Genomic DNA, 26161 nt, shown 5'->3' with positions numbered 1-26161 from the left:
CAACACGGTATACTTTGTGGAACAGTTCGGGTGTTTTCCATATAGTCAGATTATATAATTAAATAAAAAATAATAATAATAATAAAAAAATAAAAAATATATACATAATATGTTTAGTTAATTCAAATACTAAACAAATTGTAAAATTAAAAAGTTAATTTACACTAGTAAAATCAATCCATCAATTAATAAATGGTCAAATGTGTAGGTGATTTAGTATCAATTTCTCCACATCATTCATTAATCTCTAGTTTACTTCTAACAGGAATACAATGTAACAAGTCAGTTTTTCCTTTTTAAATTGTGATTATATGTAAGTTTTTTCTTATAGCCATTTATTTATCATAGTAGTAGTATAAAAGTATAGTATAATAGAGTACAATAGGTTGTAACAGTAGTATTATTACAAATATTAATAAAATATATTATGGTACAGTTTTATATCAAGTAACTTTAATAACTATGCACTTACATTTAAATTAGTCATTTGGTACAAGGCACTTGTTATATACATAAACAAGATGGCCCGGGGCTTGCATGAGAGATGTTCGGGACAGCTGACAGAATCGTTACTGGCCAGATCAGTGCTGCCTATTGACTAAAGTTTTATTTGCCTGAGACTATTTGTCAATTGCGTGCAAATAAAATATAAAAATAATGTCTTAGAATCGAGAAACAATTTGTGGTTTTAAGCCTCTAAATGTTACCTTCTCTGTGATGTTGTAAACACAATATTGCTTTTTGGTTCCTCTTTTCTGATTGGATGTTGTGAGAATTTATTTTTTCTTTCTATAACCTGGTTATAGTGAAGAGGCAACATCAAACTATGTGGCTTAAAGAAAATGTCTGTTTCTAACATCTAGGAAGCAGACATTTGTATTGGTACAGCACGACAAATAAATGAAGTGATGTTTTGCCAAAGTCTCTTTAAGGCAAGTCATTTCACTCGTCGGCCATCTTTAAAATGCCTTTTGGGAAGTATGCTCGGGCATTCTGTTTAAATGGGGAAACATCAAATTCTCCAAAACTGCTTGCCAAGCTTACGATTACATTTCATATTAGGAATCGCCAGCCTGATCTCACAAGGAAACGTAAGTATTTTATGTTTTGTCAGGATTGTGGCTAATTCGTACAAATTCGTACGAGTACAGTCGTAAGGTTGTCAGTCATTGGTTGATGAGCAAATCGTACTAAATTGTACAAATTAGATCATATGAATTCATACGAATTAGCCACTAAATCAAAAAGCTACGAATTGCTGAGATTGCGTTGGAATCTCCAATAAAATTGAACAACAAATGTCCCTTTAGTTTCATTCTAAATGCCTAAATCACACAAAATCTGCAGAAACTCACGTCTGGTCCAAGCCCCTCCCCTAGAGTATTGTAACTCTATAGCGATCAATGATTGGCTCCTGTACTAGAAGGCGGGCTTTATTTGCCATATAGCGATCGCTGATTTGCTCCTATACTAGTAGCCAGAGCTTTATTCACCATATTGACAGTTACCCTGTTCCCCATTCAAAAAGATATGAGTGACACATCTTGTATATTCTATAGTCTTTGGTTTGCAGTCAGTTTGGCAAGTCAGCCACCTTTCGTTACATAATTAGGAACAGCAATATAATACCAGCACATTTTCTATACTGCTCTTATTTTTTACATATCACTTTGAATTTTTCTTATTATACATTTGTTAACATTTTTAAAACGTTTAAATTCTAGATTCACAGACATTCTTTTTGACACATTATTTAAAACATGGATCAGTAAATTTTGGCAGGGCAAATAAAAATCTGAACCACTGGCCCAATTATGCCAGTAGAAAAAATCATTAGCTTTAAATCCTGATATTTGTTTTTACATCATAGCTATATATATATATATATAAACATCTTCAAGTAATTATGTCTGTACCTAGTTTCTGTAATTACAATTGTTACACTGTTGATCCATCCCTTACACCGTAACCTAAACCTCCCCATACCAAACCAATCCCCTAACCTTACCCCGTATCCCACCTAAGAGAGACATTTAATATAATACGAACAAAATGAGTTCATTGTAGCCTTCCTAAATTTTGAGATCAAAGGTTTCAAGGTCACTTAATAAAAATATAAATTATTTACTTGAATAAAACGCACATTAACTAAACCTAGATTAAGCACCAGACTTTCCTTTCTCCTTTATATTTCTTCTTTATACAATATAAAAGTCCATTAGATGTAGCTTTATCCCAGTTGTAGTTTGGAGTAGCGCAGCCTCAGCCTCTCAAACTACATCTGCTGTCTGAAAGAAGCAGAGCGGGTGCACGAATTACACTCTACACTTTTACAGGCTGTATCAAAGCTCAGACCTGAAACTGGACAGAGACCTACTTCTTCAGGTCTCCTCCTTCAACTCTCGATCTTAAGTAGATTGGATGCGAACAGCAGCACTATAGAGTAAAGGCGCAGATGCGCAGCTGAAAATCCCTGTGATGTTCATTCATCAGGAGTCCAGTGCTGTTGACAGCAAGCGGTCACACAAATAAAGAGACGCTCGTGGTGAAGTGAAGAGATGTAAACGCAGAGTGATGAGCAAAGCCTAATAAATCTGCTTTGATTTAAGCACCAGTTTGGCCAGAGAGGACGTTTCATTTTACTGCCAATCGTGCGCACCATTCTAATCACTGGATGTGGAAGTGAAAGCCACTCAGACTGTACTGTACCCCTGAATCTGACTCTGCATGCTGATTTAATCTTAGCTGATTTAAGATGCTCTTTCTAGAAGTTTGTTTGTTTGCTGTGATGCCTTATATAAGTCTATCAGTGTTTCCTCATGGAACCTTTCAGTAAACAGTTCTTAAAATATCAAATTTGTGTATTATTTATTCATTTTTTTACATGTTCATCCAAAGTGACGTGTTGAAGAGGAACATTTGTGAAGAACAATTTTAAATCTAGGTGATGCGGTGGCGCAGTAGGTAGTGCTGTCGCCTCACAGCAAAAAGGTCACTGGTTGGAGCCTCGGCTGAAACAGTTGGAATTTTTGTGTGGAGTTTGCATGTTCTCCCCGCGTTCACATGGGTTTCCTCTGGGTGCTCCGGTTTCCCCCACAAGTCCAAAGACATACGGTAAGTGAATTGGGTAAGCTAAATTGTCCGTAGTGTATGTGTGTGAATGAGTGTGTATGGATGTTTCAGTGATGGGTTGCAGCTGGAAGGGCATCTGCTTTGTAAAACATATGCTGGATAAGTTGATGGTTCATTCTGCTGTGGGGACCCCAGATTAATAAAGGGACTAATTTTAAATCTAAAGAACCTCCTTTTCCCAACAGTAAAGAAAATTTGTAAAAGGTAAAATCCCAATGAATTAAAGATTCTTCATGGATACATTGATGCAAATAAAGATCTCTAATTTTTTAAGCTGTTCCCTCACTCTGAACCAGCTAAAAACCAGAGCTTTTAAATTTCAGAAGGTGACTGACGGTGAATCAAATTGATAAAGCATAAACCAAACAAATGTAAACTTTGTGCCATAAAAATAAAGATTCCAAAATGAGGGTGTTAGTGGTGATCCCACAGAGAAAACATTTTTTTGGTTCCACAAATAACATTTCTTAAAAGAACAAATAAAGACATTATTATTATATATTTTTTGGATTTTTTTCAATATTAATTAAGTCTTGTGAAATGAAAAGCTTGTTACTAAAGTTTTTTAAGGAACGATCATTGTAAGAATGCTTATGCTATTAGGCTGAATTGTGTGTTTCTGTGGCAACCTTGTTCAAGCTTACAAACCCACTGTATAGCTGATTATACTGGGTCATTATGTTGTTTGTTTATGAATGTATGTGTGTATTTATTTATGACTGACCGACTATTGTGGATAATGCATAATGACCAGCTACTGTACCTCGCTTCCACTGTGAAAAAAAAAAAAAAAAGGTTGTTTATTTTATGGTTCTATGAAGTCCATGGATTCTTTTTTTAGTCCACAAAGGTTATATTATGTATAAAGAACCTTTTACTAAAAGTTTCTTTGAGGAACCAGACAAAGTTCTGCTATGTTAAAATTATTAAAACAAAAATTATCTATATTTTCAATTCTGGCTCTTTGTGGAGGGAAAAAGAGAAAATTAGAGATGAAACTTACTTGACTCACATATGATAGTACAGAGAAGGGTAATTCTCAGAAAGACCAGCTGATTCGTAAAGCTTGCCATTATACAGCCAAACACTTTCAAAACATTTCTATTTTCAGCTGGATTCCACGCTCCAGTTTCCGTATAATTCAGTTGTTTTCATGACTTCTATTTTTCCTGTTGTTCAACCCGCTGGTTGTAATATTTAAGGTGAGATGTTCTTTTCAAGTGTTTTTCGTAAATATATTTTGAATTAAGTTGCATAAATCCAGTGTTTATCCATTCTTGTTATTCCAACACGGAAGTTCCGTACAAAAAAGAGGGAACAGGCAGGTTGAGAATCTTTAGTTTGGCGCACCTGTTCAGCTGAAGATCAAAAACACAGATTCCGTGCTGCAAAAGTATTTATTTCCTCGTCCATTCAAAAATAAGTATTGATATAGAAGCAGATATTTTCCAAAGGGACTCCATTTATGTCAGAAAGTGCAGGTTTACACTCCTGACCGGGCTCCTGCTGTTTCCAGGATTTACTCCAGACTGAGCATCTCTCTTTCCCTCTCTCTTTCCGCATCTACACTTTCATGTCAGACAGACATAGAGGGAGGAGGGGCCTATCACAGAATTTCAATTAGGCCGAATTCAATTAGCAACACATTTAAATGCGTTTTTTTGTTTTTAATAAAACAACATAATTATCTCGGACAAAATCAGAAATGCTGACCAAAAATAAATAAATAAAAATAAAACATACTTCAATTATGTACAACTACTTTTACCATGATTTGTTATTGCAGCCGAAAACCGCTAGAGGTCAGGATAGCTGAATGAATGCCGAAGGGAAACGAGAGCTCAGCTCAATCAACAGCTGAAAGTGATACAAACTCCGAGTGACTTTACGATCCATTCATAACAATAATTCAGTTAAATAAATGGCTTATGTAAACATACAGCGCCAAAATGCTGAAGTCCTGTATACGTCTGAGAACGCGATAAAGAATGGACGGACGAATTTCAACAAGGTTCAATTGGCTAACGTGCAAGGTAACTTAACTATAAGCGTAATATTTGTGTTTTTACCATAGCCTTATATCATTTTTTAAACAAGGATTTTCTTAAATAAAAAAGAATAACCATGGGTTTTATTCTTTAATCTAAAACTGGTTATACAAATGATAATAATTAAAAACCCAGATTTAGGCTACTACAAATTTTCTATAATTTTTGTAGTAAGACTACATACATATAATTAATCATTTCCCCTCATGTTTGTATTTCAGCTTTATTTATAAATAGGATTTTACATTTGTTTTACATAAATGAGCAGTTTATTTACAGTTTTTTTATTGTACATTCATAGCATTTCAGGGTTTCCACACCTTATTTTCATTGACTTTAAGGTTTTTGTTAACTGGATGTTATACTTAATCAATGTAAAGAGTTTACAGTCTCACAGAACAATTTCTAGCTGAGGAATTACTATAAAAATCTATATTGACTATATATTGACTGACTTTTTTAGCTCCCTGATATTTAACAAGTTTTTCAAGTAGGCTACTATGAGAACCCACATATTTCCAATATTATACAAAAATATCTTCAATTTCTCACAAGAGCAAAGGCTGTTCATACAAATCTGAACAGATTAGAATAAGCTTACACACACTGCATGCCAATAATGATTGTTGTTCTAAGCATGTGCTACCATTTTTTATTGTCTGCCAATTTAAATGCTTGAGGTCTTTAAAATCTCTGATTTGCAGTCAAGGATTTGACAGTTTGTCAGCTGAAAAAATACCCTCACAAAAATTGACCATATCAAAAATGTATTGATCACCATTTGTACACACAATTGATAACCCCAACTGTAAACAAATAGGATGGTGTAGGAAAACCATGGTTAATTTGTGGTTTCCATTGTTCACAACCATGTTTGTTGGTTTATTTGTAGTAAAACCATGGTTAAATTTATGGTTATCTTTATGTTGTGACAGTATTCATAACAGTTTTGTTGTGTGTAATTGTTTGACCATACAATTATTATTGTCACTTTAGACACTGTAAAAAGCGATTAATAACTTCACTTTAAAAAGTATGAGTAAACCCATTCACTTAAAAGCAATGTCGACCTTACTTAACTTTATTTTTATAATTATGCATTTTAATGCACTTTATAGAATTTACAGAAATATAAGTAACCCCCTCTTTACTCTTCCACTTTTTCTCCGATAATCTCCCCATGACCCCTCATGAACCTCTCCTCTCTCTCTCTGTAATGTATATGAGCTGCTGCTTGCAATTTCCAAAGCCTCATACAGTCTTTTCACCATCTGCTCCTGAGCGCCGAGACAGCCAGACCATTGCTGCGGGGTTGTCTGTGTTTGGAAAGAGATTTTTTTTTTAAAGATGTCACCTCACTGCCAAGACCATTTTTTTTCAGTTTTTCTTGTAGACAAAGCCATTATGTTTTCATTACGGCTCACAAATGAACATCAGACATGGGAGAAAAATATAGTTTGAGTCTATTCTCTAGGTTCTTTGCAGGAAAACAATCCAAAGAGAGAAGAGGAGATAAAGTTAATTCTGTAAATTCCTAGTAAAAGTTTGAGATTTTTGAAATAATTTTATATGTTGGAAAAAAGTCTTTTCAGCTCAACAGATTTGTTCAACAACAACAACAACAACAACAAAAAAAATAATAAAATGGTAACATTGTGAAATTATGTCTTTCTGCTTTATATGACATGAAAACAGTCCACGTTTCTGGGTTCTTTGATGTGTAACATTTATTTGAATAAAGCAAAAACTAAGTAATAATGGGACTGATTTAAAGTTTTTTTAGCAATACCTTGTTTGAATGCTATGTTCTACAAACTATTTGGCACCCCAACATTTTTTTTTACTGTTGATAATAATCATAAATATTTATTGAGTAAAAAATCATGACATTTTAATTCTTTTTTAAAGATCATGTGACACTGAAGACTGGAGTAATGATGCTCAAATTAATTTCATTACAAAAACATGTTTTAAATTGAAACAAAATTTCACAATATTACTGCTTTTATTATATTCTTTTTTTTCCAAATAAATACTATTAGTGAGCAAAAGAGACTTCATAAAAAAATAAAATATAATTTCTCTGGCCTTTGACCACTAGTTAACACCCAGCAGGCACACAACGTCATAAGGCATTAATATTAGATCAGATTTAGGTTGTGATGTCAGGTGACCATCATTCAATTTCTGGCCACCATCTAAAGACAATGTAATTTTGACGTTAAATAATGACGTTGAAATTTGGTTGATTTTAGGTTGTTTTAAGTGACCAAAATCCAATGCTGAGCCAGCATCTTAAACTAACGTCATATTGATGTGAAATACTGACATTTATTTGTTGGTATGGCAACAAAAAATCCAATGCCGATAGACGTTATATCTAATAGTGTTAACTAGGGGTGTGACGAGACCCTTACTCTAGAGATTGATGACATGAGATTTTGTTCATCAGAACGAGGCGAGACGAGATTTTTACACTATTTTTAAGAAATCTTCAATGATGAAATGTATGAATGGAAAAATGACACACATTGCAAAACTATTTATGTGCTTTTTTAACTCAACTTGTAATGAATGTTATTTTACTTCTATTTAATGAACTATATGCAGTAAAGCAGTAGTCCTCAACCACCAGGCCGCGGACCGGTAGCAGTCCAAGGATAAATTGGTACCGGGTCGCACAAGAAGTCAATGATTATTTCTGTTTTATTTATTATCTGAATCTGAACGATCTTTTATTTTGAAAAATCTTTTATTTTGATGATGACAGTATTCTCTCTCTTACATCTACCGAGACACTTGAGCGCCCAAATTCAACCCACAACTAATGAGTAACTGTGCTTTCACATTGAAGGCGGTGAGAGCATCAAAGGTCACTCTGGCCGCCCTGGCAACAACACTGTCTATCTTCAGCTCGCTATCTTTGCTACATTGATCTTGTTATTAAAGTGGCCGTTGCAGCGTATCATATCAGTTACATTCCCTCATAAAGCATGCTTTCCTGTGTGAAAATGTCGCACACTTTTTTTATCAAATTAATTTACCAATGGAAGATCAAGTTGCAGGTGGTGTGGCTTTGGGCCACTTAATGAGGGTTGATGGTCGCCTAACAACCTATGAACCAAACGTCCCCCCAACCCCAACCTGTAGGTAAAAATATTTGCAAATATATGAATGGAAAATAGATTCAACTAAAAAATAAAAATCACAAATTGCAAAACAGTTAAGGTGTCTTTTCTAAATATAAAATGAATGATGTTTTATTTCTATCTTAATAAACTCTACGCAGTAAAGGACAAGCTAAACACATTTCATTTGCAGTTCAAATTCGAACCTGCCTCCAATCTTTAGGGCTAATTTCATTCTCAGGCTTCATCATAACATCACAACTCGCAAGATCTCGTTACAATTTAGATATGCGATCTTGCCACACCCCTAGTGGTAATGTCCAAACAACATCAAGCTGTAACATCATTAGATGTTTATTCTCTATTTTCACCTGGGGATACTCATCCCGAGGTCCTCAGATTAGGCGGAGTCACTGATTGGATCCAAGACCAGCGACGTGATGATCCCAAGGATTCCATATTCGGGACCAGGCCATATCCTGAGCTGCTGCTGCGCTGATGGTCATGGGGAGTGGAGAACATGAGTCTGATTCCAGCGACGCTCCAGGGACAGACGAGTCTTCATTGAGGCCATCTTCCAGCATAAACCACGGCGAATGAATTTCTGCACAAGACTTTTGGCCAGCGGAGAAATTAAAATGGTCGTGCCCAACTGAGTCTGGTTCTCTCAAGGTTTTTTTTTCTTCACTCCCATCAGGTGAAGTTTTTTTTCCCTCTCCGCTGTCGCCACTGCCTCGCATGGTTCAGGATTGGTAGAGCTACCCATCGATGAATTTGCTCTTCAGTGTTTGAACTCTCAGTAATGATTAAATCACACTGAACAGAGCTAAACTGAACTGAACTGAACTTAAACACTAAAACCTGAACCACACTGTTCCAGTTACTATGACCATTTATGTGAAGCTGCTTTGACACAATCTACATTGTAAAAGCGCTATACAAATAAAGCTGAATTGAATTGAATTGAATTGAATTGAATTGAATTGAATTGAATTGAATTGATATTTTGTTGATTTTAGGTTGGACGTTGTACATTGAAGTCAGCCTGACATTTACGTCAACCCGATTTTCATTTCCAAACAATATGCAACATCCCCACGACATTGGGGTATAACGTCAATCTGACATCATGTTTATGTCCTGTGCCTGCTGGGCATTATTTAGAAACATCCATGTATGGGACTCTATAATGTGACAGCATTGCTATTAAAACAATATGCATAAATGAGGTTGTGACATGCCATTTAACACTTTTATCGTATTTTTCCAGCTCGGATGGCTTCATTTAGCTCAGCGCGCTGTCTGGTGTTCTTCTTCAGCTGTTCCATCATCTCCACATGCAGGGCTCGTGATGTGCTCTCCAGTCGAGTAGCGATGTCCGAGGCGGCACGCAACAGTTCTTCAAAGGCAAGAGACTCTTCTTTTATTCTTAAGAACATAAAGAAGAAAAAAAATCAGAAAATATCCAAGATAGAGAAAGAGAGAGAGAGAGAGAGAGAGAGAGCATGCAGGAGAGCAAGAAACAGAAGGGGAAAAAGGAAATGAACAGGGGCCTCTTAGTATTTCTTAAACCAGGGGCCTCACAGGGGCTGAAATTTACATTCCTTCCTGCTGTCCAGGCTGGTGATGGAAAACCTAGACACCAGAATCTAAGCAGCATCACTGTGGTTTGTTTGAGGCCCTACATTTTTTTTAATTCACTGCCTTTTAACTTGAAACTTAAGCTGCAATAATAGGGTAATTTTATTACTTGGGGAAAAGAAATGTATAAAGTGTATGTAAATAATAAATAAATGTATTTAAAATGTATAAATTAAATGTATAAAATAAAATACAGTATCCTTATATTTCAAAAGACAATACAATTTTTAAAATATATATTACATTTAGTCATTAACATTGTAGTAAATGTACATTTTAGATATAGGCTAGTACTTTATATTCAGTACATTTTAGATATATAAATCATTCATTTTCTTTTCGGCTGAGTGCCTTTATTAAAATGGGGTCGCCACAGCAGAATGAACCTCCAACTTATCGAGCATATGTTTTACACAGCGGATGCCCTTCCAGCTACAACCCAGTACTGGGAAACACCCATGTACACTAATTTCCACACATACTGTACACTACGGATGGCCAATTTAGTTTATTCAGTTCACCTATACCGCATGTCTTTGGACCATGGGGAGAACATGCAAACTCAATACACAGAAATGCCAACTGGCCCAGGCGGGACTCTAACCAGTGCCCTTCTTGCTGTGAGGCAACACTACTAACCGCTGAGCCACCGTGTCACCAAATTTTAGATATATAAATTACTATTTAAATAAAATGTATTTAAAATGAACAGTGTTAGTAAATGTCTAATGTAAAAAAACTAAAACAGTGGTTCTTACATATTTTTCATCAAGTACCACCACAGAAATAAATTACCACCACCATATAACATTAATACCACCAATATTGAAATACAGTAGTGTAGTAGGCCCAATGAAGCAGCTACAGCTCTGCACTAATTTTTTAAATTCCTAATTCCTAATTTTTAAAATTCCTATTATTAAGAATATTTATTATTGTCAGCCACTTTAAACAATATAAATAGTTTGAACGTTAATACTGTGCTTACAGGTAAAAACAAACAAACAAACAAAATCAAATGTCAACGTTTAAATTAAAATGTCCCTTTAAAAGTTAATTAAAAATGATGGGCTACTGTTCTTAAAAAGTACAACAACAAAAAAAACTGTACTTAAAGGCAAAGTATAAACATATTAGCCTATTCATCAAAACCTGGAAATGTTGCTTGGACCTCATAAATATAGGCTATATGTAAAAATATAGGCTATCATATTCATATATAAATAATTTGTTATAAATTTTGAAATATATGTTGTGTGTACCACAGTTTGAGAACCACTGAACTATGTTTTAAACCTAAATAGTTTAGTCATAAGCAATATATACATTATTTACTCTCCATTAATTGGAAAAATTATAATAAAAACTAAATTAAATAAAAAAAAATCTTAATATAATATAACATTATAATATATTTTTTACATTTGAAATATATTTGGGATACATAGTAATTTAAAGGTCACCTATGGTAAAAAATCTTTTTAAACTGTTTGGACAGACGTGTGTAGTGTATAGACCCTTTTTTAACTTAACGTAGGAGTGCGGTACCCCTGTCCACCAATATTGATTGAAAGGCATGCATAATCACATCCTCAGTTTGTTGTTTCACGTCCGCCATTTTCACTGATATCACTGATTCGCCTTCAGCAGCTAATACTAATGAGCAAAGCATATTGGACCCAGGTGAGGAAGCTCTAAACATTTTGGTATCGCAAGCAATACTGGAAACACGAAAAGCAGGAAATACCAAGATAGTTACCTGAACTATGGTTTTATTCCATTTTCTCGAAGCAAAGAGTCCCTGACCCAGCCACAGTACATTATCTGCACCAAAGTTCTTGCTAATGAATGCATGAGGCCGTCCAAATTAATAAGACAATTGCAGATGACTCATCCCCAACACTGCAACAAGCCCAGAGTATTTTTGCAAAAGTATTGACACACATCCAAAATGAGATGAGGGACGTCACATCCACTGACAAGAAACTTTTGAAAAATTAGCAGCTAATTGGCAACTAATATAGGGTTCTTCAGTTACAAATGGCCTACTGATGTTTTGCTTCTAAATTTTACATCAGGCTATTGTTTGTTCATAAACATATCTAGATATAGTAATAAACATACTGTTTGTCTGAAAACAACCTTTTTGCATCTGTACTGCAAATTTCTATGAGCGATAATATGATTAAATGTTACCTTAAAACGGCCGTACAATATTTTCAAGCTGAAAAGCCGTCTCAGGCAAAAAAAGTTTGGGAACCACTGACATAATGTACAGTAAGATACATTTTTCAGTACATTAAAAATGTCTAAATCAGAACTTATCTTTAATTAATAGGCATACTATATGTCATATATCAATTTCAATTTGTGTGACAGTTAAATAGTTAAAAACCTTGGACCTCCGCCTTGGAGATTAGAGCGAATGACTGTCCTATTAAGATTAAACTCCCCTCACTTCTGAATTCCAGCCAGAGTGGCCTGAGCGTCTCCTTCCAGCTGATTCTCCATCTCCTCTGCTGCTTTCGTCACCACACTCCCACAGCTCCCATGATCCTCCCTGATCCCGACAATGTTCTCTTGGATCACCTCTTCGTATCGCTGATCCCCCATTTCTGCTCCTACAAATTGGACCAGATTCTCCATCACTGCCTGGTTCCCATGCTGGATGGCCTTTAGATATGAAACCTCCTCTCTAAAAGCTCGTAACCGCCGTGACATCACTTGGCTGGTGTGGAAATTGACATAACAGTCGCCGCTCTCCGTCTCTGGAAGAGTCTGAAAAAGCGGCCTGTTCTTGTCTGGCTCGTCACCGACCGCATGGAGGATTGAGGCTGAGGAACTGCCATTGACCAAAGGCCCAGAAATGTCACCGGATCCCACTTCTCCATCATCACCGCTCTGACTGTAAACTGGCATCACTAGCAGTGTGAGAAGCCATGAGAAAAGTGTCCAGCACAGCTTCATAATGACCAGATCTTAGTGAGTGATGGAGAGGAAGAACCAAAACGATGATAAATATAAGGTCTCTCTTTAGCCGTGCGGAACTGGACAGGATTTTCCACACAATCACCACTGTTGCAAAACTCTGAGCTCATCTGTGGACAAAATAAACAAAAGCTCAGATCATGTTATTTTAGAACCAGCCCAAATTCATTCATTTTCAGCTTAGTCCCATTATTAATCTAGGGTTGCCACAGCAGAACGAACCGCCAACTTATCGACATGCCCTTCCAGCTGCAACCCATCACTGGGAAACAGCCATACACACTCATTCCCACACATACACTACGGACAATTTAGCTTACCCAATTGACCCAACTCACCTTGATGCCCCAAGACCAAATTCAGACTGTTAAATGTTTTAGGAATGGTCGGTTAGTTTCAGAAATGCATTATTAGTGACTGACCAACAGAACAGAGTATGCATTTGGATGTGCGTGACACTGATATATGAACTTTCTAACAAAAAAGTGTATCACAAGTACTGTATATTTGCTAGAGAGCCACAACATTAAAAATTGCATAAAAATATGATTCCAAAAAAGGCTATGCTGCACCGTTCTGCATAGAAGTGTTCAGCGCTAGTTTTGCTCTCCATCCAGTCATAACTGTGCAAGCTTAAACTGATTATTATACTGGATGCAGATAGGGTTGTGCTAGGAAACCCATTTATTTTAATAGAATGTCTCGTGCAAGGGTAATTTGTTCGCATCGATCAAGGTATAAGAACAGTGTAGTGCACTGTCGATGAGCTTACGTGCATGGTGCGATTAAAGTTCAAAATAGCTTAATATTCCACTCATGTACATTTATACAGTTATGCATGTATCGCAAATGCTCACCTGAAAAGTAAAGTCCGGTCAAATGATAATACACAAACAATAACAATAACTGCCATAACTTGCAATAACTTTTTTGTACTTTCATGGCAAAGCTGGTAACTAATCTGTGCCAGTTAATCCACTGAAGAAAAGTTTTTTTGGTAATCTTTAATCAAAGTCTGATCATTTGCTTGCATCTTAGGAATGGTGGTCCTTCTGTTGATGTCTATCGATACAGAGAGACAGCATTTAGTTTTAAAAAATGGCAGATTTGGCATGCTATTTGGTCAATAGCATATAAAGGGGGTCCGAGATCAGGTAGGTCTCGAAAGCTCCCCTTATAAAAGTGAGGGAAAGGAGGAGATGGAGTGGAAGGAGGATTCTTCCAAAATGAAGGTAAGGCAGTGGGGTAAAATCTGTATATTTATTGTAAGATTGGATCAATCTGATTAAATTATTACTGATTACAGATGAGAATGTTCAATTATATCACATGCTCCTCTGGAAATTAGTTTATAAAACTTCTCTTAAAATATTATGATAGAGGAACTTTAACATAAATCTCACTTTTTATTTAGTTACATTTTTCAAGGGCATTTTTATTTTTGAATTGCATCTAAAGAGTCCAAATATGTTTTTTTTTTTTTTTTTTTTTGGGGGGGGGGGTGGGGGGGGTGGGGTCATATGATATTAAACTAGCAACGAAATACTCCCATAATTTCGTGTAACACTTGTTAAAACATGAGGATAATAAGAGGTCAGGGGATGAAAGCAGCTACTGCTTTTGCTAAACTAGACTGTCTGCCAGCTGTTATGTGAAAGCTAAATGAAGCAGCACACTTTTACAGGGTTTTCTGGAGCACGTGGAGGGGGTCGTCCTGCGCATTCATTTATGTGAGGGCCCTGAGGTGGAGCACATGACCCCTCTGAGGAAGTGAAGCTGTTTGTTTAGTCTTAGGCTCTCTATCTCTCTCTCACACTCTCCTTTTTTTCGCATTTTTAAATCGGTGCCGTAGATTATTGTTGGGTGGCAATGAGTTTTGTTTTTTACATGGTATTATAAATTAAAAAAGCTTTCAATTTGATGTAGTGTATAACACTTAAAGTGCCCATATTATACATTTGTATTTCATTTTGGAGGTCTCCTACATAAGGAGTAGACTCATTCAAGGTCAAAAACTTTAATTTTCTCATAAAATACATTTAGGCATTGACTCTTTTATTTCTGTGGCTGAAATGATTAGTTTATGTATTCGGTCTACCTAACCCCCGTTTTAAGAGTCTACTCTGACTGGTCAGATATCCCAGTGTTTTGTGATTGGTCTAATACGTACAGTCCACAGAAACCAAATGTTACTGTCACTTGGACAATGCAATGGCTGCTACTTATATATGCATGTAATAATGATTGACTTCTTAATAAAAAAATTAAAAAAACTTAATAAAAAAAGCTAAAAAATGTTTTTTACATTGAAATGTGTTTTTTTTTTTATGTATTTTAAAATAAAATACCAAATACCTCCATTTTAGGTGTATCAAAATACAGCAGCCTTAAATGTATCAAAATAAAATGCTGTATTTTTGTATTTTAAAAATACTACAAAATACTTTTACAAGTTAGCATGAACCTTCTGTCACGGTCGTGGTGGGGAAAAGGAGCGAGGACTCAAGTGCAAAGAAACAATGGGTATTTATTAATAATAAAATAAAAATAAAAGGCAAAACAAAACTACCCCGAAGGGGAAAACATGAATACAAAGGCAAAAACAAACTTGACAGGGCTGGCAGGGCTGGCAGGACTGGCAGGACAAGACAGGGCTGGACACAACAAGACAGGAAACTAGCAACGACGAACTGACAAAGGACTGAAAACATGAGGGGGATTATAAAGCAAAAAAGTAAATTGAAACACAGGTGAACACAATTAACTAAATATGGGTTAACAAGGAGGGTGGGACTAGACAATAGACGGGAGAGCGCATGACACAGAGAGACAATACAAGCCATGCGCTCACATAACACAACACTGAAGCACACGACAAAAGCACGTGACCAATGTAAACACCGAGCCATGTGCTTTGACAAAAGACGCAAGACACGAGCACACGATGAATGAAAACACTCACCATGCGCTCACATATGCAGCATGCATGCTTCATCCCAGCGCCGACCAAAACCGAAACCAACAAGACTGAGACGCTGGGAATGAAACACCATGCTGCTGACAGACGAAAACACAAACACGAGTACAAGAGCGCACGCGTCTGAGGGACGCAGAGCGCGCGCACGGCCGCGTCAAGCAGGAGCGCGCACACTCTACGTACACCCACGACGGCGCGCGCTCACACAGAGACAGAAACAGGACCAGACATGAGAAGTGTCAGAGCTCTGCCACCAAAACAAGAATTTTCAAGACCAAAGTGGCAGAACCCTGACACCTTCCTGTCAAACCTTCCATAATTAGGCCTATTCGATCAATCCCTTCGAAGTTAAACGAGAAGTAAACAAGTATTAGCCGATTCTCTGCCTCTACTACTGTACATGAGTAGCTAGATATCTATACTTTTTTTCTTTTTTGTTAATTTAGTATATATACACACACACACACACACACACACACACACACACACATTTAACAAATCTCATAGAGGAAGCCCTGCTCAATAATGAGTTAGAATATAGTACTATACATGTGTATGTTGATTATGTTTCAACCCATTGTGTGGCCAGTACAATTAATAATCTCTGTACAATGCTTATTCAACGTCCTAACATTCCTATATTTTAAAAGGGTGATATATGAAGTGTTATTTTTTTACAGAATTTTTCATAAATCTATTTTTTTTTTGCAATTGAACTCCTCAAAAGGCCTACACTGTAACACATGATTTCTGAAAACTAAAATAAAAATCCAGTTTTAGTTATTTTCATATGTAATTTCCACATAATTTATTATTTAGAGTTATCATTTTTTGCAAATAAACTTTTTGAATATATCCTGCAGATGCCGAATAACCTGAGTTGGGTGACAAGGCTGTATAAACTGAGTTGCTGTATTATTAAATATTTTTGTTTCATATATTGTCCCACTTTGACATCTGTTTGCAGACATCTTTCCTCTTCATTAACTATACTACAGGCAATTTAAACAGCCAAGGAATTGTAGATATCGTCATGCAATACATAATTTCCTTCCATACTCCAAGCATTATCCACCTTCTTCAATATAAATCAATTCTGCATTCTCATCTCAAGCCTAGGCACATACATGAGAAAGCCCAAATCAATACAAAAATACAAAAATACAGGAATCTTTTGATACAAAATATTAACCCACTTTCATAAACCCTATCAAAGCAAATTACAAAATACTATTTTGTATTTAAAATACATCTTTGAAATACATGTGTCATATAAATACTACCCATCCATGTCTCTGAAAAACAAGTATTGACTCTTTAATTAATCTTGTCATTATTTTTGCTACAAAACAGCGGTGGTGTTAAAATATCATACAGAGGACTCATTGCCTCGTCTGTAATGTCTTTTTCAGTGCCCTGTCTATTCCAGGCCATCCCAACACTCTCAACATCTGGAAATGTGTGAAATGCGATAGCTGTCTTTGAGGGAAAACGGCAGCTCTTTTCCACTGGGTTGGCACATTTAGGTTCTTCAGCACAATTTGCCTAAACATATATATTATTTGAATTTTTTGTTTATATTTATTGTGTTTTCATATAGATAAAAAAATCTGCAGTCACCTTCGTTTAACAATGGGGATGCATTCTTAAAAAAAAAAATGTTATTATTCCTATATCAATGTTTATCAAGCTCTTTTACTAAGAACAATTTAAACAAGTATAATCAGGAGCATCTTTGCTTCTTCACAGCAGTAATTAGTTGTTCATGCTCGCTGATTGACATTTGTGCTCCATGGAGGAATGATAATATCTGTAACTCAGCAGACCGACACAGCCTGTAATGAACTTCTGCTCTGCAGTGCATGCAGTGATGAAAGCAGGGATTTATTTCTTATTTAGTCCTGAAACACATCGAGAAAATAAATGAATCTTTTTCATCAATGTGAATTAAAAGCTGAAACACATTTAGCATTTTTAAGTCTGAATGAGAAACATTGCAACTTTTGCTAAGATGCATATCATTCTTAAACCAACGGACAGCATGCAAATATTATTTTTTAGATTTACTGATCAACACTGTGAATGAACAATGGTTTTGATTACATTTTCTCCTTCATTGTTATCCCACATAATCGCCTGCACCGCCAGTCCAGAGCATGTAATGTTTTACAATGGAGAAAACAATTAAACATATTAGACATCTAAATGATAGAGTTGGACGCCCATTCAAACAGCACTTTTGACCTTTACAATTCCTTCAGGCACCTTTTAGTAGCATTGTGTCATTCCTAAAATGAATGCCAAAACCAGTTCAAAGTCGAGGAAGTGTGTATCTTTATAATGAAAAAGCCTGATGCCCAAATAAAAAGTCAAGAATAATGCCAAGTGTCTGGAACTCATCTTGCTCAACCAAAACTCATGCTTCAGAGTAGACAAACACATTTGGAAGTTTAATGCAAAAAATTCCACAGTTCTCATTGAACTGGAAGTAAAAACTTGCATTGCTAGATTTCGGTTTATTTTCTTACAAATGTAAAAATGAATTCAAGCAATATTATCCAGATTAAAAGCTAATAACAGTGACAAAGAGAATATGTTTCAGTGCATCTTACAGCAATTCCTATGACTAAAAGAATGTAATAAAGATATATTTCCAGAAATCACTGAAGCATTGAGTCATGCCCTCATATCAGTGGTCAGTTTAATATTTAGACCATGAAAGCATGCAAAATGGATAAACTAGCTCCATCGGTGCTTATATCTGGTTTAAGAGGTAAAAGTCCTAATACATTTAAGCAAACACACAAAGCCCCCCCAAAAAACTGGCAGAACTCACCAGAATCTTCTGGCATGTCACAAGGTAGAGCCATGTGTCTGGTCAAAACGTTCACAGCTCTGTTCTCTGCTTTGCCATTCAGAGGCAGAGAAGTGGAGCACACATAATCAGCCTGCCCTAAACTTCTTTTCACTTCTTCCAGCAAAGTTTGAGAACCTGAAAGTCTGTGCCCCTATTTGGAGACTACTGGAAGGGGAGGGAGTGTTTATAAAAAAAGGAGAAACTCAATGATTATTTTCTTTTGTGGTCAGGAGGGAGAGAGAGAGGAAGAGAGAGAGAGGGAGGGAGAGAGAGAGAGAGCAGAATATTTAGGGGAGAGTGCGGGGTAATTTACTTCACATCTGTGCCCTGATGTCTGATAAAGTACCATAGTTTTGCAGAAAAGTGGAAAATACTTTTCATGACTATACCTGACTCGTCCATTTTATTTAATAGCAGGAACAACAAAAGGAATGAAAGCTGCTAAAAACAATATAATTTAATTAGCAGTTTTTCTTTATTTTGTGATTCACATTTTTATTTTGTATTTTTCCCTGTTTAAATGAGCTTTTGAATTGCATTATTGTGCCTTGATCTTTCTTTCAAAAACTCTCAACCTTGAAAAGTTGGTCCCACTTTATATTAAGTGGCCTTAACAAATATGTACTTAAACAGGAAATAATAGTTTGTTACAATATACTTATTGTGTAAATACATGTATTTGCTGTGTACTTGTGCTTAAATACATGTATGTAATTACATGTGTAATTAACTTTTGTAACTACATTTGTAAATACACTGTTGACCATCCCTTACACCTTAACCCACCCTTAAACCTACCTATACCACCAAACCTGTCCATAACCCATTCTCTATCCCAACTCAAAAGCACCACAAGTGTTCTCAAATACATTATAAACACAGTAAGTACATTGTATTATTTTTTTTTTGATGTAAGTACATGATAGTTAAGGACACAATATAAAGTGGGACCGAAAAGTTTAATAAAGTTACTTACTAAGGCCCTTCTCCCTCGATCACTCAGGTAAGATGGCCAGCCAGCTCTAGGGAGAGTCCTGGTGGTTCAAACATCTTCCACTTATGGATGATGGAGGCCAATGTGCTCATTGGAACTCTCAGAGCAGCAGAAAATTTTCTGTAACCTTCCCTAGCCTTGTACCTCGAAACAATCCTGTCTCTGGTGTCTACAGACAATTCCTTTGTCTTCATCCTTGGTTTGTGCTTTAACGTGCACTGTCAACCCTGGGACCTTATATTATATAGACATGTGTATGCCTTTTCAAATCATGTCCAATGAACTGAATTTGCCACAGGTGAACTCCAATTAAGCTTCTGACACAATTCAAGAGTGATCAGTGGAAACAGAATATACCTGAGCTCAATTTAGAGTTTACGGCAAAGGCTGGTAATACTTACGTACATAGGATTTTTCAGGTTTTTTTTATTTCTAATAAATTAGCTACAATTGCAAAAAATCTTTTTTCCACATTGTCATTATGGGGTATTGATTGTGTGTAGAATTTTTAGAAAATAATTTAATTTAATCCATTTTGGAATAAGGCTATAACATAAAAAGAAAATGTGGAAAAAGTGAAGCGCTATGAATCTGGATGCACTGTAATTCCTCTTACACATTTCACAGCGATTTCAAGGTGAAATGACCTCCATTTTCCATTTATAGCAGCATTTTTTGTAGTTTAAATAGAAATGCTAATGGTATTGTGCTCAAAAACGTGCAGGTTGCACATGCATTTTTCTTGTTGTTTTCAGGATCAGCCATTGTGTTAATGGTCAAAACACAAAAAGATTTACATTTAGTTAAAATGGTGTTCGTATAAATTCACCCTGTAACATAAAACACTCAATCCGCTATATGTACACAATCCTATTTAATAAAACATGTCACTGCTTCATGATCATCTATTTATAGATCAAAAGAGACAAACTTTACCATTAAAGTAGTTCATCCAAAAATGAAAAATGGATTGTGCATTTACCCCATCTTGTGTGGTTTCAAATTATTATTATTATTTTTTTATGAAGACAAAACAAGATATTTTGAAGTAAGCTAAAAACCTGTTGCCACTAACTTCCATATTAGAAAAAAAAACTAATATTATGAAAGTCACAGGTGACAGGTGGTTACAGGTTTCTAGCTTTCTTCAAAATACCTTCTTTTGTGTTTAACAGAAGAAGAAAAAAAGGTCAAACAGGTTTAAAGTAAAGGGTGATTAAATGATTACAGAATTGTCATATTTGGGTGAACGATCCCTTTAACCAAATTTGCCGTTTTATATCAAAACGTTTTTGAAAAAAATATATGAATGAATTTGGTTCACTAAAGCATGCATAACACTAAAAACTACAGAACTTCATTCTTTCATTTTCTTTTCGGCTTAGTCCCTTTATTATTCTGGGGTCGCAACAGAAAATAAGTTGTTGTCAAATTGCCTCTAGTATTCATTGCAGGTGAACAGTGCATCAAACTGTGTGTACAGACACGATTTTAGAGTTGTCAAAATGTTAATACTGGAACATTTTATTTTCCACAAGCCTTCATAGCCAACTGAACAGCACAATGCATTTCCCTCAACTTCACAAGGGATAAAAGCAGTTATATATAAAAAAAAAAACACAGCAAGAGCTTCTAAAATCCAAAAGTTTATTGTTACCCTTCAAAAGATAAAAAAAAGCATAAAGCTCTCTTTCAACAAAACCTCACTGAAGGGATTTAGTGCTCATTCTGTCAGCCAATGCACACGTCAGTCTGAAGGTCAGATGTTTTACCACCCTGAAATACTTTCAAACAAACAATCCCATGTCAATCACCTATTTTTAGTTGTATATTTAGTCTTTTCTCCTTGACATATTGCACATTTTTACTAAGCGGCTCTTGAAAACTCAGCGTGCAGTTTCTGTAAGTTTCTGTCTGACTCCTCGGCTCTCATTGCTTGTGCTAAAAACAGGGCATAAAGAGCTTATTCATGAAAAACAAGAACACACACTAGAGGAAATACTTCAGGGGTTAGAAAGTGTTTTTTACACATGTACTGTAATATTATTCTTACCATAGATCTCACTATCAATAGTGGGCCATGACGTCAGTTTCTAATGTGGATGTTTTTTTGGAAGAGAAGCTTTTGATTTATGGGTGAGATAATAACTGTGGTGAATGTTATGAGACTTTCCTGTTTTTTTTTTCCCAACTCAGTCAGCAAGATTTTTAACAGAAGTCCTTAGTTTTATTCAGCAATGGTTCATAAATTGACTCTAAAAAGAGAGGTCCAAAAATAGTTTATTGTCATTTAAGCTTTATTTTGAGTTTCTTTTATAGACCTTGCAGTTAAAAAATAAAATAAAATTAGTTTAGAAAAATCTTAAGAACTTTATTGACACTGCACTGTAAAAATATCTAAAATCAGCATTTTTCCATATTTTGTAATTCATGTTTTTATGTTCTCCCATTTATTTATGCTTTTTAAATTAAATTATGGTACCTTGACCTTGGAAAAAGTGAATTTTAGTAACAATTTAATAGTTTAAAGTGATATATTGTGTGAGTGTGGTGTTGCATATTATGCTACAAACCTTGTAATAAACTGCCAGAAAAGTACAATTTCTGTTATTTTACAGATTTATTTCTCTATATATTAGTTCTAATATGTTATATTGTTTCAAACTCAAATGTCAGTAAAAGTCACTTTGTTAAATTGTAGAGTTGAACCGGTGCTCCGGTTTCCCCCACAGTTCAAAGACATGTGGTATAGGTGAATTGGGTAGGCTAAACTGCCCATAGTGTATGTGTGTGAATGAGTGTGAATGGATGTTTCCCAGTGATGGGTTGCGGCTGGAAGTTGACAGAGCAGAGATCAAGGTCCCATAGTGCAATTTTACAACCGAATACAGACCAATATTTTTTACAGTGTGAAAAGGAGCTTTTGTGGAATGAAAAGGTTGTTTGGATGTTCTTTTATAGAACCATAAATGCCTATAAAGAACCTATATTTTTTAAGAACATGAGGGACATTATTAATTATGGTCATCAAATCATCAACCAAATGAATAAATGATATCCTAAAATTTATTAAAACAAAAAAATATTATAATAAAAGTATTTTTTGTTGTATTTTTAATCAAACTAAAATAATCAAACTAAAACAAAATACACATAAATATGGTAACACTTTAGTTTAAGTACCAATTCCCTCTGACTCATAGGTCTCAAACTCAAACTCTAACCCTATACTAAGACAGTTGATCCAGCTAATCGAGGTCTTCCAGAGTAGTCTTGAACACCTTGATTAGTTGTATCGGGTGTGTCTGATTAGGGCTTGGGCAAAACTGTGCAGAGTTGCGGTCCTCCAGGAATTAAGTTTAAGACTAACTACAAGCTTATTACCTGCATATTCTTAAGATATTGGCTGTTTATTAGAACTCATAAAGCATGATTATAGTCTACACCCCTAATCCTAACCAGTACCCAAACTAAATTAAGCAGCACAATAGTACTTAATTGAGCTAAATGTTTTATGTTTTGTTTATTGCAAGAGTTTTACCTTAAAATAAAGTGACCATAAAAACGCTACACTGCAAAACCCAACAGTCAACTTTATCAAATAAAATGAGTGTAGTGAACTCAAAATTTACTGAACATTAATTCTACTCATAGAGTTTTGAACTCAGTGTTGAAGGTAATGAGTTGATCACTTCATCTTGATTGAAATAAGTTCACAGTAGTCATATAGATTAGTTTTTTTACTCAAATGGTTTGTAGCAATCGGTTTTCTCAAATAGTTTAAGTTGCCTTATCCTATTGGGTTTTTACTGTACTCAGTTGGTTCAAGTACTCTTCATTTATTGGGTTTTACTGTGCTCAGATTGCTTTGTTTACTCAAATGGATTAAGTTCACAGAACTCATTAGGATTAGTTTTACATTGCAAGTTTCATTTAATATAAGAACGGCAAAGATGTTGCCGTAGAAAACTCAGTCTCATCGCTTTGTGAATTTAAAATCCCTATACAGTAATTGATTAGAAAGTCTCATTTCAGATTACTTGAAAATGTAGATTTAAGTGTGAAAGTTTCTTTAAGTACACTGTAAAACCCAGTTATTGAACTTAAATGGTTTGTTGCAATCGTTTCCTTAAAAGTTTTGAGTTACCTTAAATTTTTGGGTTTTGCAGTGTACTCTTGACCACAGACTTACTCTTTGTAAACTGAAAACCCACTTTTGTAAAAAAAAAAAAAAAAAAAAAAGATGGTGCTACAGTTTATACTAAGAAAAAAGGGCCATTACAAATAATGAACTAGCTCTCTACAGTATGTCGATGCTGGATGGAAAGAGGATAAAATCTTGTTCTTCTCCTTATGGTTTATATTCGTCATCACTCTGCAAAATTGGTCTGGCAGTTACAGAAGGACACTGTTTATTCATTGTGTAAACTTGCCAATGTGCTTTAGATTTGGTTGAGAAATACATATGAACGCCAGTAAATAATGTTCTCAGTGCGGAGAATTAAACAAATGAAATGATATTCTATAAACTACATTCTTTCAACACAGTTAATGCAGGTCAAACGCAGGACGCCTGTTACATTAATGAGAACACAAGAAAAGCCTTTTGTCAACACTTAAAGCCTTTGTGAACTCTAGCTTCATTTGAAAACTGTAATAAATCTATTGTAGAAGTGAATGTATTGTAATAAAGGATGTTAAGAGTTTCTTTCTTTTCTTGCATTCAAATATACTGACAAAAGATGCCAAAATGAATCAATAATACAGCCAAAAATTTAGAGTCAGAGTTCAATAAGCAGCAATAAACATCTCAAAACAACTAAATATAAGAAAATAGATGCTTCCATGAGCTTTTCTATACAGATTTTTTAAGATTCTTTAAGTATTAAAATATTGATCATGCAAATATTTATTTTTCACCTACTTGGGCATGTATGGGAAACAAGTCTTACATGTTTAATTATTATGGATGAGTGTCTTTGGTTTATTTCTGTAAAAAGAGATTCACTGTAAACTCTAATGCTGTTACTAATTAACTGATTTGATTTGTATTAACTTAAATTATAATAATTAGTTCACATTTGCTGGGAGCTATAGCTCTCTGCAGCTCTCATATAGTTGCCCACTGAAGCCAAGCAAGAAGGGCCGAGTCAGTAACTGGATGGGGGACCACATGGGAAAGCTAGGTTGCTTCTGGAAGTGCTGTTAGTGAGACCAGCAGGGGGCGCTCAACCTGTGGGTTGTGTGGGTCTAAACATTCATTCATTCAATTTCTTGTCGGCTTAGTCCCTTTATTAATCCGGGGTCGCCACAGCGGAATGAAACGACAACTTATCCAGTTTTTACGCAGCGGATGCCCTTCCAGCCGCAACCCATCTCTGGGAAATGGGTCCTAACACCCCAGTATATCGATGGGGGCTTTATACTGCTCAGTGAGTGCAGTTTTTTAAAAATTACTCGTTCAACCGAAGTCCTGACTCTTTGTGGTGGTTAAAAAACCCAGGATGTTTAATCCCGGCATCCTGGCTAAATTTACCCACTGGCCTCCAAACCATCCCCATATCAGAATTGGCTTCATCACTGTGTCTCCTCTCCACCAATCAGCTGATGTGCAGTGGCGCAATATGGCTGCCATCATGTCATCCAAGTGGATGCTGCACACTGGTGCATTCCCCAAATTAAAATTCAAACCAAGATATTTTGAAGAATCTTGGAAGCAGCATTTCGTCACCTTAGAATTATATGGTTTTATCTGACATTTTTGTCAAAATTGAGTTATTGACATATTCTTATCTGACAACTTATTTACGTTATGCAAGTTTTTTTTAAGTTGTTTACATTTTAAGACATGCTGTTTGCTATATGGAATGCAAAAATTTTGAAGCTCAATATCTCAAAACCAATTAGAACGCAGATAGAATCTTATAATTCCAAGGTGACGATTTATTTCCATGTATTTTGCTCCTACTATTGATTTCAATGGCTGCTGCTTTCCAACATGTTTTAGATATTCTTGATTTGTGTTCAACAGAAAAAAAAAGAAACTCAACCAGGTTTAGAACAATTAAATTAAGAAATTTACGTAGTTTTAATTTGTCATATGCCAAGATAATTGGCAGTGCAAACAAGCCAAACAAAAGTGAATGAATATATTGGGGCTTTTAATTTGTCATCAATTAATTCTTGTTCTAAATATACACTGTTAGACCTTACTGTTTTTTTTTTTTTTTTTTTTTTTTTTTTTACAGTAGAATACTGGCAACACTGTTGCCAGTTAGTCACTGTAATGGTTTGGTTACAGTGAGTAACTGGCAACAGAGTTGCCTGTTATTTACTGTAACCAAACCATTACGGTATTAGCCAAACCATTACAATATGCAATTTCCAGTTAATACT

General features: G+C 35.4%; 2 protein-coding genes across 13 annotated transcripts in view; both read right to left on the bottom strand.

The window, feature by feature from the left end:
* The window catches only part of chrna2b (cholinergic receptor, nicotinic, alpha 2b (neuronal)), a 31667-nt gene extending 27004 nt beyond the window's left edge, over positions 1–4663 (bottom strand). For 3 of the 11 annotated variants that reach the window (XM_087298109.1, XM_087298108.1, XM_087298113.1), the window contains exon 1: positions 4145–4663. In XM_087298109.1, the coding sequence (XP_087154235.1) occupies positions 4145–4205 (61 nt within the window). In that variant the 5' untranslated portion in view covers positions 4206–4663. Of the gene's footprint in view, positions 1–3856; positions 3906–4131 lie in introns of those variants that run through there. The other 8 variants (XR_015518277.1, XM_087298107.1, XM_087298110.1 and 5 more) reach the window with 5 other exon arrangements.
* Positions 4517–18900, bottom strand: si:ch211-142k18.1. 2 transcript variants are annotated; one of them, XM_087298139.1, is made up of 4 exons: positions 18751–18900; positions 12408–13047; positions 9550–9736; positions 4517–6496 (listed from the first exon to the last, which is right to left on the bottom strand). In XM_087298139.1, the coding sequence occupies exons 2-3, from the start codon at positions 12914–12916 to the stop codon at positions 9562–9564; spliced, it is 684 nt and encodes a 227-aa protein (XP_087154265.1). In that variant the 5' UTR covers positions 12917–13047; positions 18751–18900; the 3' UTR covers positions 4517–6496; positions 9550–9561. The 2 variants fall into 2 exon arrangements, with proteins under 2 accessions (XP_087154265.1, XP_087154264.1); XM_087298138.1 differs by lacking the exon at positions 4517–6496 and having other exon boundaries at positions 6890–9736.
* Between the last annotated feature and the right edge of the window lie 7261 nt (positions 18901–26161).

Source organism: Danio rerio, chromosome 20, assembly GCF_052040795.2.
Source record: "Danio rerio strain M-AB ecotype USA chromosome 20, GRCz13ab, whole genome shotgun sequence".
Lineage (NCBI taxonomy): Eukaryota > Metazoa > Chordata > Actinopteri > Cypriniformes > Danionidae > Danio > Danio rerio.
Note: the sequence above shows the minus strand (reverse complement) of the source record. Positions and strands in the feature narration are given on the sequence as shown.

What these genes read in the sequence shown, in the direction of transcription:
- si:ch211-142k18.1 (XM_087298139.1), bottom strand. Translation starts at nt 12,916, where the DNA reads ATGAAGCTGTGCTGGACACTTTTCTCATGGCTTCTCACACTGCTAGTG. An exon ending in ACTCTGGCTGGAATTCAGAA is followed by an intron (nt 9,737 to 12,407) that starts GTGAGGGGAGTT and finishes TATGTTCTTAAG; the next exon opens with AATAAAAGAAGAGTCTCTTG.